Source organism: Zalophus californianus, chromosome 12, assembly GCF_009762305.2.
Source record: "Zalophus californianus isolate mZalCal1 chromosome 12, mZalCal1.pri.v2, whole genome shotgun sequence".
In the NCBI taxonomy this organism is placed as follows: Eukaryota; Metazoa; Chordata; class Mammalia; order Carnivora; family Otariidae; genus Zalophus; species Zalophus californianus.
In genome coordinates, this window is record NC_045606.1 from 91703640 (window position 1) to 91718075 (window position 14436).

General features: G+C 41.9%; 1 protein-coding gene and 2 non-coding genes across 4 annotated transcripts in view; all 3 read left to right on the forward strand.

The window, feature by feature from the left end:
* The window catches only part of UBN2 (ubinuclein 2), an 87577-nt gene extending 77724 nt beyond the window's left edge, over positions 1-9853 (forward strand). For both annotated transcript variants that reach the window (XR_003516392.1, XM_027573383.1), the window contains one exon: positions 7371-9853. Coding sequence is in view for 1 of the 2 variants with exons in the window: in XM_027573383.1 (XP_027429184.1) it covers positions 7371-7409 (39 nt within the window). In the remaining variant the exon portion in view is untranslated. The remainder of the gene's footprint in view (positions 1-7370) is intronic.
* On the forward strand, positions 6394-6466 carry TRNAE-CUC. Its single transcript has one exon. It is a non-coding gene; the product is annotated as a tRNA-Glu (tRNA).
* A 4500-nt stretch (positions 9854-14353) lies between the features above and the next one.
* Positions 14354-14426, forward strand: TRNAR-CCU. The gene has a single exon. It is a non-coding gene; the product is annotated as a tRNA-Arg (tRNA).
* Positions 14427-14436: the final 10 nt, after the last annotated feature.

A 14436-nucleotide genomic window follows, 5' to 3' on the forward strand; every position in this document is an offset into this window, starting at 1 on the left:
AGTTAAGGATTTCAGAATAAACTTTGGAGAGCCAACAAGTAATCAGGTAGGAAAATGCAACCAATCTTCTAGAGTTGAATGAGGGTCACGGGTCCAGAGGGTGGGGTTTTTCAAGGGAGTATAGAAAAATAAATGGAGCAGGAAGTATGTTTTACACTGTCCACATAGGCAGGAAATTGTGTCAGACTTGAGGTTTGGGACAGGAGAGTGGTTGGCTAGGACATGAGTGCATGGAACAGCAACTATAGATGGAGCTCTAAGGCAAAGGTAACAAATTGGCGATGGAGTTACTTTGCTTTTATAAGTTGATTCTAAGGGGGAAATGGATTGTACAAAGATTTCTGTGCAATGATGTAAAAGTTTGAAACAGTCTAATGCCATGTTAGGATTGGTTAAGTAAACAAAAATAATATTAAATAAAAAATTTTAAAAATAAGAAACGGCCAAGATGTCCAGGCATTAAGAAAGAGCAGTTATAAGTGTAAATGCACAGAGGGACAGAAAATATATAGGAAGACTTAACACTCCAAAATCTAAAGAGTGGTGGTATGAGTGCTTTTTCTCTATCCTTTTACCTAAAAGTATTTTCAACAAACGTGGATGACATGAGAAAGGGTTTTTTTTGTTTGTTTGTTTTTAAGAAACAAACGGCTTGGTTGAAGAAAGGGAGAAAGAAATGGGAAAGAGGCTCTTCCTTGTCTCATCACCTGGAGAAGGAAAAAGAAAAGACCTTATTTCTTCTACTCAGATCCTGCTAGATCCCAAAATTGGATCTGTTTTGGAAGGAAGACACAGTGAAAAGAGTTTTGGGGGCACCTGGCTGGCTCAGTCGGTAGAGCATGCAACTCTTGATCTCGGGGTCGTGAGTCCAAGCCCCACGTTGGGCATGGAGCCTACTGAATTTAAAAAATAAAGATTTTGGTGGGGGGGAGGAGATTATCCTTGCACTTGGGGAAAAAAAAGTACCAAGTACATGGGCATACATTGAGTGCAAAGCCTGTCTTTCCTAGCCATGATTCCTCTTTCCTTTTCTCAGAGCAACCACTGCTACTGATTTCTTCAGTTACCTGACTCTTAAACATAAATTTAGCAAACATACCCTGCTATACAGTACTGGTATTTTTTTTTTTAAGTTATCATGGAGATTATTCCACTTAAGTACATGGGGGTCTGTTTTGTTCTTTTTGACAGCTCACAGTATTCCATACTTGTGGTGTCACCACTATTTATTGTATCTGTTTTTAACTGATGAGCTTTTAGATGACTACACAAGGGCAACTGTAATATCCTGTGGATGCACATCACGCAGACAGAAGTTCATTCTGGCATAGGTAATAATGACCTGACACACTAGATGTGAAAGTCAGTGTCTGGAATCTTTGACATTGCTTCTTAGCCAAGTAAAGCTTTGAGAAATCTTTTGTTTAAAAGGGTTTGGAAAATTGGAAATCAAAGCAGAAGAGCTGATTCTGGGCGCACTGCGGGTTGAATTACATGGCAAGTGAGATCATGAGCTTTTTCGAAGGATGGCCCCCTCTGATGCCAGTATCCTCTGGTATGTCATGAGGGTCCTTGCCTCAAAAACGATGCTCTCCCCTATCAGTGTGTGCCTTGACGTGGCTTGGTTTTTCTGTCTGTATATTTACCTTTTCTGTGTCCCTGTGTCTGTCCTTCTCCCATTTCCCCACTCTCTTTTTTTCTAGTAGGTGGTATAGCATGAAAGAAAACAGGCTGACATCAGACAGACGGGTTCCCAAGTCCCTACTATGAAGCTGTGGCACTATTTTAGACAAGATGCTTAGCTCCTTTTAGCCTGTTTCCTTATTTCTATAGTGGTGATACCCAGTGGTGGGGGGTATGGCTGAATCAGAGACTAGGTATGGAAAGCACCTAGCATAGTGCCTAGCACATAAGAGCTCATTAATGGTGGCTATGTTATTCTCTCTCTCTTCTGCCTTTTTTCTTAAATTCATTTCTTAAATTCATGCTTCCTCTTGCTCTCCTAACTTCCCCAACTACAGAGGTGAAGCCATAGTGTTTTTTAAAAAATCTTTCCTTTTTTTAATACTTAAAATACAGAAGTGGATAAACATCAGAATTCTTTGATCGCAGATGTCGAACCCCCAGCTTAAAAAGTAAAGAGAAACTTCTCTAAAAACTAAAGTCTGTTAAACAAAACAGTAAAGGGAATCTTTTGGTTCATACAACTGAGTAGTCTAGAGGTAAGCCTGGTATAGGTGAAGCTTTATCCAGTGATACAATGTCACCAGGATCTAGGCCTGTCTCTGCGCTGGCATTCAAAGTGTCAGATTTCACAGATAGCCCTCTGACAACTTCAGGCTCTCCCTTCATAGCCAGATGGCCACTCCAGCTCCAAACTATATGTATGTGTTGTATGTAGTTTATTTTTGCTTTATTGTATCTCAAATGCAAAGCAATGCATTAATCAGGGGCCTCAATTCATAGCACGTGGTCATCATCACTTAGTATAAGAATTCATTCCCTCACTTTATTATAAATTCAGTTTCTCCTTCCTTCCTTAGTCCCCAGTCTCCTGTGTTTAATAGGTGCCCACTTGATATGTGCCCTTTGCCATCCGTGTATACTTCTAAAATAGTGTTATTTCGTGTGTGTGTTCATACAAATGGTCTGGGGCTATAAATCGTGCTGTTTCCTACTTTTCTAACTTTTCTTAGATTCGTCTGTGTTGCTATGTGGACATCCTGTGTGTTGCTTATTGCTGCATAGTATTCCACACTATATATCGACCACAGTTTACATATCTCTTTCTCTGGAGGTAGATACCTGGATTGCCTCCAATTTCTTATTATTGCAACAAAGGCTATGGGTAGTCTTCTGTGAGTTGCCTATTCATTTCTGCTCATTATTCAATTGCATTTTGATTTTTTGTTGTAGATAATAATCTCTTACCAGTTTTGGATGTTTTTGATATTTTCATCTGTAACCTCTTTTAACTTTGTCAATGACATCCTATATTGAACAGAAAGTCTTAATTTTTAATAGTCAATTTGATCCATTTGTCTACATGTATGTGTTGAGGGGTTTGTTAGGAGATATTTTCCTCCCCCTAGTTCACAAAGATATCCTCCTACACTTTCTTCTGTTAACTATAGTTTTAAATTTTATCTATAAAGGATTTCTGGGTACTTTACAATTGTTGCTTTTATGAATGGAATGCTATTATCCATTATATACTCTAATGGTATTTACTGGTATCAAGGAATGCTACTGATTTCTGAAAGTTGAGTTTGTGTTCAACAACTTTGCTAAACTGCCTTATTCAAATAACTCATTTGATTATTTTATTAGCTTTTCAATGGAGATGATCATATAATCTACAAAAAAAGACAGGGGTGCCTGGCTGGCTCAGTCAGAAGAGTGTATGACTCTTGATCTCGGGGTTGTGAGTTCGAGCCCCATATTGGGTGTAGAGATTGCTCAAATAAGTAAATAAATAAACTCAAAAAAATGACAGTATAATCTCCCATCCCAATTCTTTCACTTTTGTCTTACCTTAGAGCATTAAAATGGTCCTTTAATACAGTGTTAAGCAGTAGTGGTGAAAGCGACATCTTTGTTCCTTTGTTCCTTATCTCAATTTTCTCCATTAAGTGTGGTGTTTATTCTAGATTTTTGGTATACAGTTTTTATGAAGCTAAAAAAGTTCTATTCCTGATTTTCTGGGACTGTTGATCATAAGTATGAGTTGGATTATATCAGGTGCTTTCCCTATAACACCAACAACATGATTAACACCTCCAGAAAATTTCTTAGAAATGTATTCATAATTCTTATAATCTTTGATGTATCTTTGTTTTCCTCTTTCATTCTTGGTTTTGTTTATATGCATCACTCCCTTTTTCTTCTTCAGTCTTGCCAGTCTTATTCAATCTTCAGTCTTACTAATTTTTCAAGGAGCCATGAATTTTATTGGGTACATACATGTTCATTATGGATATCTTTTTGATCTAGTTTTTTCCACCAATATATAATAGCCCTCATTTTTCTTTATGATGTGTTTTGCCCTAATGTTGTTTGATATCCCAGGTATCTATATTCTGAATAATATTCCACTGTATGAATATATCATTTTTTATTTATCCATTTATCAGTTGATAGACACCTAGGCCGTTTGCACATTTTGGATAATACGAATAATGCTGCTATGAACTATGAAATGTTCATAGTTCCCCCTTATCCAAGTGGTATATGTTCCAAGACCCCCAAGGGATGCCTGAAACCATGGAGAGTACTGAACCCTATATATGTTTTTTCCTATCCATACATACCGATGATAAAGGTTAATTTATAAATTAGGCACAATAAGAGATTATCAATAATAACTAATAATAAAATAGAACAATTATGACAATATACTGTAATAGAAGTTATGTGAATGTGGTCTCTTTCTCTCAAAAATACTATATTGTACTCACCCTTCTTGTGATGATATGAAACAATAAAATGCCTACATGATGAGATGAAGTGAGGTGAATGACACAGGCGTTATAATGTAGCGTTAGGCTACTACCCACTTTCTGACCATGCCAAAAGGGAGATCATCTGCTTCCAGACCATGGCTGACCATGGGTAACTGAAATTGCAGATCAGGGGGACCACTGTACAAGTTTTTGTGTGGATGTATATTTTCACTTCTCTTAGGTATGTACCTAGGTGTGGAACTGCTGGGTCATATGGAAACTCTCTGTTCAACTTTTTGAGGAACCACAAAACTGTTTCCCACAGTAGCTGAAACATTTTGCCTTTCTACTAGCAATATAGAAGAGCTTAAATTTCTCTGCGTCCTTGCGAACACTTGTTATTTTCCATTTTTTGATGAGAGCTATTGCAGTAGGTGTAAAGTGATACTCATCCTTTTAATTTGCATTTCCCTAATGACTCATGGTATTGAGTATCTTTTCATGTGCTTACTAAGTACTTAGTATATTAGTATAATTATAGTAGATACTAAGTATACTAAGTATAAAAGTACTTCTTCAAGGAGAGTTTCCAAAGAGACTTTGTGCTGTAAACTTTCTAAGGCCTTGTAAGTCTGAACTTACCATTTTTACATCCTCACATTTATAGAATAGTTTAGCTGGATATAATATTCTAAGTTATTTTCCTTCATCACTTAGAAAATATGGCTTGATTGCTTTTTTGTCTCCAGTGTTTGTTAGAAAAACTAATGTCAATTTCATTCTTACTCTTTTGTGGACTAACTGCTCCTTCTCTCTAGCTTTGAGAATTTTGTTTTTGTCTTTGATGTTCTTAAATTTCACTATAATGTGTCAAAGTTTTGTTTTGCCATATTTATTCTGTTTGGTGCTCCATGAGACCTATGTATTGGAATCCTTTTTATCTTTAATTTTTGAAAGTTCTTATGATTTCTGTAAATATTCTCTTTCCTAAATCCATTTTCTCTCTTTCTGGGACACATACAGATATTTACATTATCATCATCATCATCGTCATCTCTTAAATGTTCTTTCGTATTCTCCATCTCTTTCCAGTACCTTCTGGGAAAATTCCATGAGCTGATCTGGATCATTATTCATTTTTCAGCTATGTAGCCATTCTTGTTTTTATCTAATCTATTGGGTTTATTCACTGTTACATATATTGTACCCAGTATTTCCATTGCGTTCTTTATAGCTGTTTATTTGTTAAAATTGCCCTCCTATCTTGGGAAAGATCACTATTATGCTTATTTTAAGTTCTTGATTTGCCTTGTTCCATTCTGGTTTGTCTAGTACAGTCTGTTCCAGTTATTGTCTCCTTTGGTGTGACTCCACTCCTCAAATATCTGACTATTTTCACTTGTGAGCTTGTTTTTTCCAGGGCTTATAAGTAGCTTTCTTTGCTGGGGATGTATACTAAGGGGAGAGGCCAAGGTGGGGCCCTAGAATGTGCTTTTAAGAACCAGGCTGGGAGCCTCAAGAGGGCATTTCCCAGAGCCAAGTCCCAGGCACCAGAGTCAGATCTTGACCCAAACTGCGGGTCCAGTCTTGTGGTTATTGTTTTCTGCTAACTTGCTCAGAGTGGCTTATTTCTGTATGTTCGGTGATTTTTTTTATTATATATCTGCACTTTGTAACTTCAGCTATGGGCATTCTTTGAGGCCTAGATTTAAAGTATGTCACTCTAAAGAGTATTTGAGTTCACTTTTTCCAGGCTCCTTAGGAACATTCTCAACGCAGGACCATGTCAAACTAAATGTTAGCTTAAGGATTTCAGGGCCTCAGAGACAGGATGAATTTCAACCACAAACGCATGTGACTGGTTACTGCTGGTGGTTAGGAACTCTCACAGAAGGTTCTCCACCATGCTGTCCTACCCTGAGCTGAGATTAAAACAGAAAGGTCTTGGGGCGCCTGGCTGGCTCAGTCAGTAGAGCATGTGACTCTCAATCTCAAGGTTGTGAGTTCAAGCCCCATGTTGGGTGGGTGGAGAGATTTTTTAAAAGATAAAATCTTAAAAAAAAAAAAAAGGAAAATTATCTTCTTAGTGAGGTCAGGGATATTTTTTTCATTCCCACCAATGAGGTCAATTTGGGGGATTCCCTCATTTTGTAAGAGTTTTTTAATAATTTTTTTAAAAATGTTTTATTTATTTATCTGAGAGAGAGCAGGAGCAGGGGGAGGGGTTAGGGGAGGGGCAGGCTCCCCACTGAGCAGGGAGCCCAGTGAGGGACTCGATGCCAGGACCCTGGTATCATGACCTGAGCCAAACGCTTAACCGACTGAGCCACCCAGGCACCCCAATTTTGTAAGAGTTTTTGATCTGTCCTCCCGCCATGCCAGTCTGAGGCTTTCTTTCCTTCTGACAGCCTACGTCAAATTGAAATCCAGACTCTAGGCCACCAGGGATCGGCATATCTCTTCAGGGCGAATGTTGCTGTCAGTGCTCACTTTCCTATTCCTCCTTTGTCACCTCTGGTTATTCTGGCTCTTTTACTGTCAGCTCTGTCATGCTTTGAAAAAGTGTTTTTTTGTGTGTGTGTTAAAATCTCACCCAGCGTTTACGGTGTTTTGTATTGAGAGACGTCTCTGCACATCTAATCTTTCATAATGTCAAAAACAAAAGTCCTATATATATTTTGTATAAAATAGTTTATATGTAAATACATAATATGTACATATTAATACTTAATATAAAATTATAATACATATGCTATTTAGTATTCAATTCTATATTAACTGTACATCCACAGTCTGGTTCATAAGTCAGACGACTGCTTGTCACCTGCAGTGCACCAGGGTGTCCTGATGAAAGGACAGGCGTTCCATGAGGAGGAGGGGTTGACAATGGTAACTTCATTTACTAAAATAGGACTCTTTCTGTGTCAGTTTCACCAGAAACCCCAAAGGCTGAGAACCAAACAATAGGCGCCAAGTCTGTCCTCATTCTAAAGGGAGGAGGAGCTGGGTCACCTCTGCGGCGCAGGCTGAGAGATTGTGAAATGGATCCTGGGGCGCACTAGCTCGATACTGGGAAGGATGAGCTCGGCATCCGGCCCCGGCGAGGTCACAGAATGTGAGAGGATTTCTGTGGACATGGTTGGCAGGATGCTGGATGTTTCCCCATCTCTCCAAGCAGGAGAGGGTGGGGGCACTTCCTCTCTGCCTCATGCCAAAGGAGGGGACACTTTAAGAGGACCACTGGAAAAGCCTGACACATTGGGTGGAGTTTGAGGGACACAGGGACCGGTGTCTGACTCCCTCCTAAAAACCTAAAGACACACTGTCAGGCAGCTAGCTACTTGAGAAGGCAGAAGAGGAGAAAAGGCTGCATTCGGAATGGCTTGCACGCCCAAAGCTCCTGAGTTCCTGTGGGCCTCGTGTGGTTCTCAAGAAAGGGAGCCACGTTTGGTCATTTTAAGAAGGAATCCAGCTGAAGGAAACGTCTGGAGGGTTGAGATGACCTCCGTGGCAGGGAGGCTGGGGTAGGAATCCTAAGGAACTACAGAAGGCACAACCTACAGGGGAACTTCGGGTGAGAGATCCCCAGGGATGGACAGAGTCTTGAGAACCCATGAGAAAGCGACCCTGGAATCTGCCCCTCCCAGAGGACACCAGCACCAGATGACACCTCTGCCCGAATAAGGACAGCAGGCCCAGAACTGCAGCCGCTGGGAAGAGGTAGTGTGTGAGAATTCCGAATGACGCTGACCGTGACCCCCCTTCTCCCTCCGATTGCCAGGCTGGGGGAGGGGAGAAGTGTGAAATTAACTGGCATTTGAAGTTGTACTAGTTGACTGGAGGGGACTTGTCAGCGCCCAGGAAAAGAGACTATTTCTGAAATGAGGAGGAGGAGGTTGATAACACTTCAACCTGTTTGTTACTTCACAGAAACTGGAAAAGCCAGAGATCTCATCCCGGCAGAAGGAAAAACAAAGCATCCCCAGCGGGTTTGTAGGGGCACTCATGAGAACATAAAGCTGCTTGCTAGTTATCCCTGCAAGTCTAGCTGGTTCCAAAACCAGTTGCATTTGAGGAGCGAAGAGCAGATCAGGGAGACGGAGAGGTTGCCCGTGTCCTCCACCCCTCACTGCTCATTTTTCAGCCCACGGCTGTCTCAGCCAACAACAGGGCGAAGTTCTTTTGGTTGAAGCTTGCAGTTTTAATGTTACACGGACTGGACTTTTTTAAAACCAAAGAAAAAAGGCTAATCGTCCTGCTCTCTCTTGGAATAGCTGTGTGAACCACCCACAATTTCATGCTGGCGAGGGAGAATTCAGCCAGGAGGTTCTCCAGCCCAGCTGCAGTGAGGAGAGGAATAAATTGTTGCTCTCTGCCTGCATCTAGCGAGTCAGCTTGCTTATTATCAGTCACATTTCCTTCCGCGTATTATAATGTACTGTAGTTTATATGCTACAGGAAGTTATTGGTTACATTAATTTGATTAAAAGTAATACCTTTATAGAAGAAACTACTATGTAATGCAAAGTAGCCATGAAAATCCTGTAAACAACCAAGAGACGGAGTGATTATCTTGTTGCAAAGTATTTACAAGCATTGTCAAACTTAAAAATTAATGGCTTTTTCTTTTACAAAAGAGGCAAGTGTTTCTTAATCGCTCTCCTTTTCTGTGATGATGAGAGGCTATCAGGAGGTTAGGATGCTGCTGTGGGGTCCACAGTCTGGGCTTTGTCAGCCAGCGTTCATTCCCACAGCCGTCTGTGCTACTCTCTCTCTCCGTGGTACGGGGACAGGAATTCTGGAAACGACATTTCCCAAACTCCATTGCCTTCAAGGTTCTGGATGCACTTTCTTTCTGCCAGTGTATGCATGTGAGACTTTGTAGGCGGGAGGGAAAAGTGGTATTATTTTTTTCTCTGGCAGCACCTACCAAAATGGGTAGGTCACGGTAGACTTCAAGTTCTGCCCTAGGCTTTAGGTGATCTGTAAGCCCCCACCTCGGTCCTTGGCGCAGCTCTGATCAGCAGTGGGGGTTCCGTGCATGTTTCTGACCTGGGTGACAGCTCCAACCTCCTAGTAACTGCTTAGAACTGCTGAAACTTGGTGGCAACTTCCCCAAACTCCTCCAGTCCTTCTAAACGTGCCCATCTCAATGCCCTGTTTGCTTGGAAGGCATGCAGTGGGTTCTCTTTTGCTGACTGACCCCTGGGGGGTCACAGCACCTACCTAGCTGGTATTGTGAAAGAAATGAACATGCTTAATGGGTCCCTTTTAAGTTAAGAGTAATTTTTTAAAGCTACAAATGAAACATTAACTGCCCTTTTTAAAAGAAACTCATGCTATGGAGAAATTTGAAAATCGGTCTTTAGAAATATTTATCACTATGTGATTCTGTTGCCCAAAATAATGTGTTAAACCAACATTTTCAAAATACTGAAACGTACTGAATTACATTGTTTTCAATAAAATAAACAATCTTTCTTTACTGAGAGAAATTAGGACTTTTTTTTACCGTTAGTGAATAAAATAAAGATATTTTCCAAATATTGTATGTTTTGTTTTTAAAAACAGCCTTTTAATTCTATTTTGTGCATATTTTTAACGTATGTACTACATTGATTCAGTAGTACATGAATATAGTTTAAAAATAAATGCAAACACTTATGGGGGAGGCATAAGATTTTTACCGCTGTGGACACACAATCAAAAAAGTTTAGAGGGGCACCTGGCTGGCTCAGTCAGTGAGCTCAAGCCCCATGTTGGGTGTAGAGTTTAAATAAGTAAATAATAAAATTACCCTCATTAAAAAATGAGAAATCACCGCTTTTGGACACACATCTATAGAATCACAACTGATGGAAACCAGTGCCTACGCATGTATATTCTCCCAGATACACCCTCTTTCATTAGTCCTGGCTCTTTCCCACCAAAAACTACCCCAGATTCCCATGTGACTGGCCAGGTAGCCAAGTCACTGCTGTAGTTGCAGAGTTAAGACTGAACCCTCTGGGTCTGTTCCTGCAGTTTCACTGGGCATAGAAAACTTGTCCCAGAACCCCTCCTCATCCCTCACAGAGGTTGAAGGACAGAATGGTGGCCTCACGATGGTTGGAGAATGGAGGTTGGGTCTCTCTACTTAAAAGTACGGGCACTGTCCCACCCCGACACGTGCACACACACAAGCTCAAGATGCCGGATCCCTCACATCAGTTGGATCTCTGCCCAAATGTCACTAAATCATTAAAGACATCGCTGAACATACATTAAGCAGTAGGTTGCAATCCGCTGCCCCCAGCTTTACTTTTCTCCATAGCACTCACCACCGGTCAATAAATTTAATGTTTGATTTGATTACTGTCCGTCTTTCTAGAATGGAAACTTCATGAGTATAGAAGTTTTACGTATTCTGCTTGCTTTTGCTTCCCTAGCATCTAGAAGAGTGCTTGACTCATGGCAGATGCTCAATAAAAATTCACTGAGTGATCAAATAGTTGCTTTCCTAACCACCCTTGACCAAAAACATAGGAACACGGCCCAGCCTGTGTAAAGTGCTCTGGGACATCATCGTTCACACACTTGCAATCCTAGGTTAATATAAGGCCAACAGAAGGGTTTTGTTTGATAAACTGTTTTTAACTTGATTGCTGACATTTAAAAAGTTAGGGCATTTCTTAAAAATGCTGGATTTACAATTATGAAAAGTCAGCGGCTCGGGCAACACTGGCAACACATTCTTACTTTGCAACATTGAGACTGAGCTGAAAAGCAGCTAGCTCCTTTGCAGGAGGTAGGAACCCACCTGGCCCGCCTGGCCCGTTTTACTCTTGTATTACCTGCCTGGTCTCTGCTGTAGGGTTTTGAGTTTGTATCTCTGCTGTAGGGTTTTGAGTTTGTAGCCTTGCAACTAGGAACATAAAGATTGTCTAAAGCTGCAAAACTGAGAAATTTGGCTAAATTGTCCTCCACGAACTTTTTCAGACTGATTTGCTGTTTTGTTGTTGCAGAGTAATTCCAGAACTTAGTGGAATTATTCCCAAACAATAGCCATCCTTATCATCTTTAATGATTCTTTGCATTAACTGGGTTTAGCTGAGCAATTCTCTGCTCCATCTGACGCTGGCAGAGACTGTGGTCTTCTGGAAGTGCCGCTGGATTAGGACATTCAAGATGGTTTACTCACAAGGTTGGCAATTGGTGCTGTCAGCGGAGAGCTCACTTGGGGGCTATCTCAGTACTCCTCCATAGGCCTCGGGGATTTCACAGCACCGGAGCTCGATAAGACGCAGGAAGTGAAAGTTGCCAGTTTTAAGGCCTGGTCTTCTATAGATGGCCTAGAATGTCACTTCTGCTATATTCTGTTGGTCAAAGCTAGTCACAAGTCCAGCTCAGATTCAAGAGGGGGAGGGGTGGGTGGGATGGGAAATGAGCTTCAGCTCTTGATGTAAGTAGCAACATATGTATAAAAAGAGTAGACTGTTGGAAGGCCATTTTTGGAGGCTAGTGGCTACATATAGCTAACATTTCATGATTATTTACTCTTTCTTAGTGTGAGAATGGCTTAGAGCAGAAGAAGAGAGTCTCTTGGCCATTCAGTAAAAAGGAATTCAGAATTACTTATTACTCCGTACCACAACATACCAAGTTATCGAAGACCTATTTCCAATAAATTCTCCCACTTCCTCAGAGCTGGCTTAAATTTGCTACATCTTAGAAAGCTGGTTAAATTTATAAACATAAATTCAGCTAAATTTGAAAGATCTAATGGGCTTTATTAATCAAGGCATGAATCAGGTAGCATCCCATCCAGCAAGTATAGGGGAGCTCTAAAGGGCTACAGAAAAGGAAAGGCTTTTTAAAGGTAGAAATCACTGAAAAAAGGAAATTATTAGCTAAGAATACATTGTTTTAAGCAATGCTGACTTCCTGATAGGAACAGAAGGAAAAACGGAAGGAGTCTATCAGTCAATTTCCTAGTACTGACCAGGAAATTTCCCTAGTGACTGGTTATAGGTTCCACTTCTGGGGGGTTCTAACTGCAGTCAGGTTGTGTTAATTCTTGGTTTACTGACTTGGGGCCTTAATCTGAGCGAGGCCATTTTCAGCCTGTGGTTTTCTCGTTAACAATATTAAGAAGAGAGTAACTGAGGGCGCCTGGGTGGCTCAGTTGGTTGGGCGGCTGCCTTCGGCTCGGGTCATGATCCTGGAGTCCCGGGATCGAGTCCCACATCGGGCTCCCTGCTCAGCAGGGAGTCTGCTTCTCCCTCTGACCCTCTTCCCTCTCGTGCTCTCTGTCTCTCATTCTCTCTCTCAAATAAATAAATAAATAAAATCTTAAAAAAAAAAAAAAAGAAGAGAGTAACTGATAACATTCTCCCCAACCCCTACTGTAGATGTGTCTTTTAAAATCAGATACTTGTGAATTAGAGGTTGATCAGTATTTTATGAATGTCACAGGGAGAGATTAATTCATTCACATTAAGTCATTCTAGTCTGGTTTCCTCTCATGTCGATTCTGGAAGTGTCAGGATCCAGCCAGACTATGAACCGTTACCTCGAAGTTGGCCACAGCTAGAGCTGGTGGACCCTGACAGGGACCCAGGAGGAAGGAGCTGCTAAAAGTGGGAATTCAGGGGCGCCTGGGTGACTCGGTTGGTTGAGTATCTGCCTTAGGCACGGGTCATGACCTTAGGGTCCTGGGACTGAGTCCCCCATGCGGCGCCCCGCTCAGCGGGGAGCCTGCTTCTCCTCCTTCCTCTGCCCCTTCCCTCCACGACCTCTCTCAAATGAATGAATAAAATCTTTGAAAAGGAAAAAAAAGTGGGACTTCAGGAGTCTGAGCAGTTGCACCCTGGGGCTCATGGGGAAGATGGTGGAGTGGAGACACAGGTAACGTACGTGTAAAAGGTAAGATTAACATGTAATCTAGAGAACCTCCAGGAGCTCAGAGGTGAAATGAATCATTGTAACTTTACCATACTGGCCACAAAGGCCTAGAGCAGTGTCTGACCTAGACTTCCCGAGGAAACCGGAAGCGCAAAAGGTAAGTAGGAATATTAACACAAAATGGTTAAACCTCAGGCGGAGGGAATAACAGAGTGGAGAAGACAATGAGAGAAGTTGGAACACCTGGAGTAGAGGGTGTGAGTAAACGAGGAGAGATACAGGCAAGGGTTCAGTAGTCTCAGGGGCAAGGGGGAGCCACTGCGAGATTTTAAATGAGTTAAGGTCGCTGATACTCAGAAGTGACTTGTCCAAGTTGCACAATTAGGGAGAGAACCAGAAAAAGAGCTTCCAATTATTTCTAATTAACTAATTCCTAGTGAATTTATAAATTCCCGCTGTCCCACGTTTATCTCCGACCCGGCAATTCAGAACATAACGCACACCTCCCTAACTCGCCAGTGGCTCTGCGGAAATGGCCTCAGCGCTCCAACCGGAAACAGAAAATGACCGATGAGGACGCCACCTAACGGCGGGCAGGAGGCAAGCTAAATCCGGAAAGCCGCTACACCGGAAGGGGCCGGCTGTTTCCGGGAAAAATCCGACGCCGCAGAAGCTCAGAGGGCGAGTCTCCGAGATTCGGCCAGTGTACCCAGCGGGCTCCGCTCCGCGACATGGCATGCCCACTTTTGCGCAGGCGCGGGAGCTACCGGGCAGGCAAACGCGTACGCAAAACCGTGCGCGCGCCCGTTCTCCGTCCGGCGCTTCGGTGCTGTTTCGAGGGTAAAGACTTTGGAGCTGGAACGCGGATTCTTATTTTCTGAACTACAACTCCCAGCATGCCTCACCCCTCATATTGGTACTAGATGTGGTGTCTCAGGATAGGTTAAAAGGAGACCTAAGTGACGTTGACGTAGCAAAGAAGGGAAAAAAAAAACTGAATACGTTGCTGGAGCGCTTCGCTCAAAGAAGCCCCAGTGGCCTAATGGATAAGGCATTGGCCTCCTAAGCCAGGGATTGTGGGTTCGAGTCCCATCTGGGGTGATTAGATTTT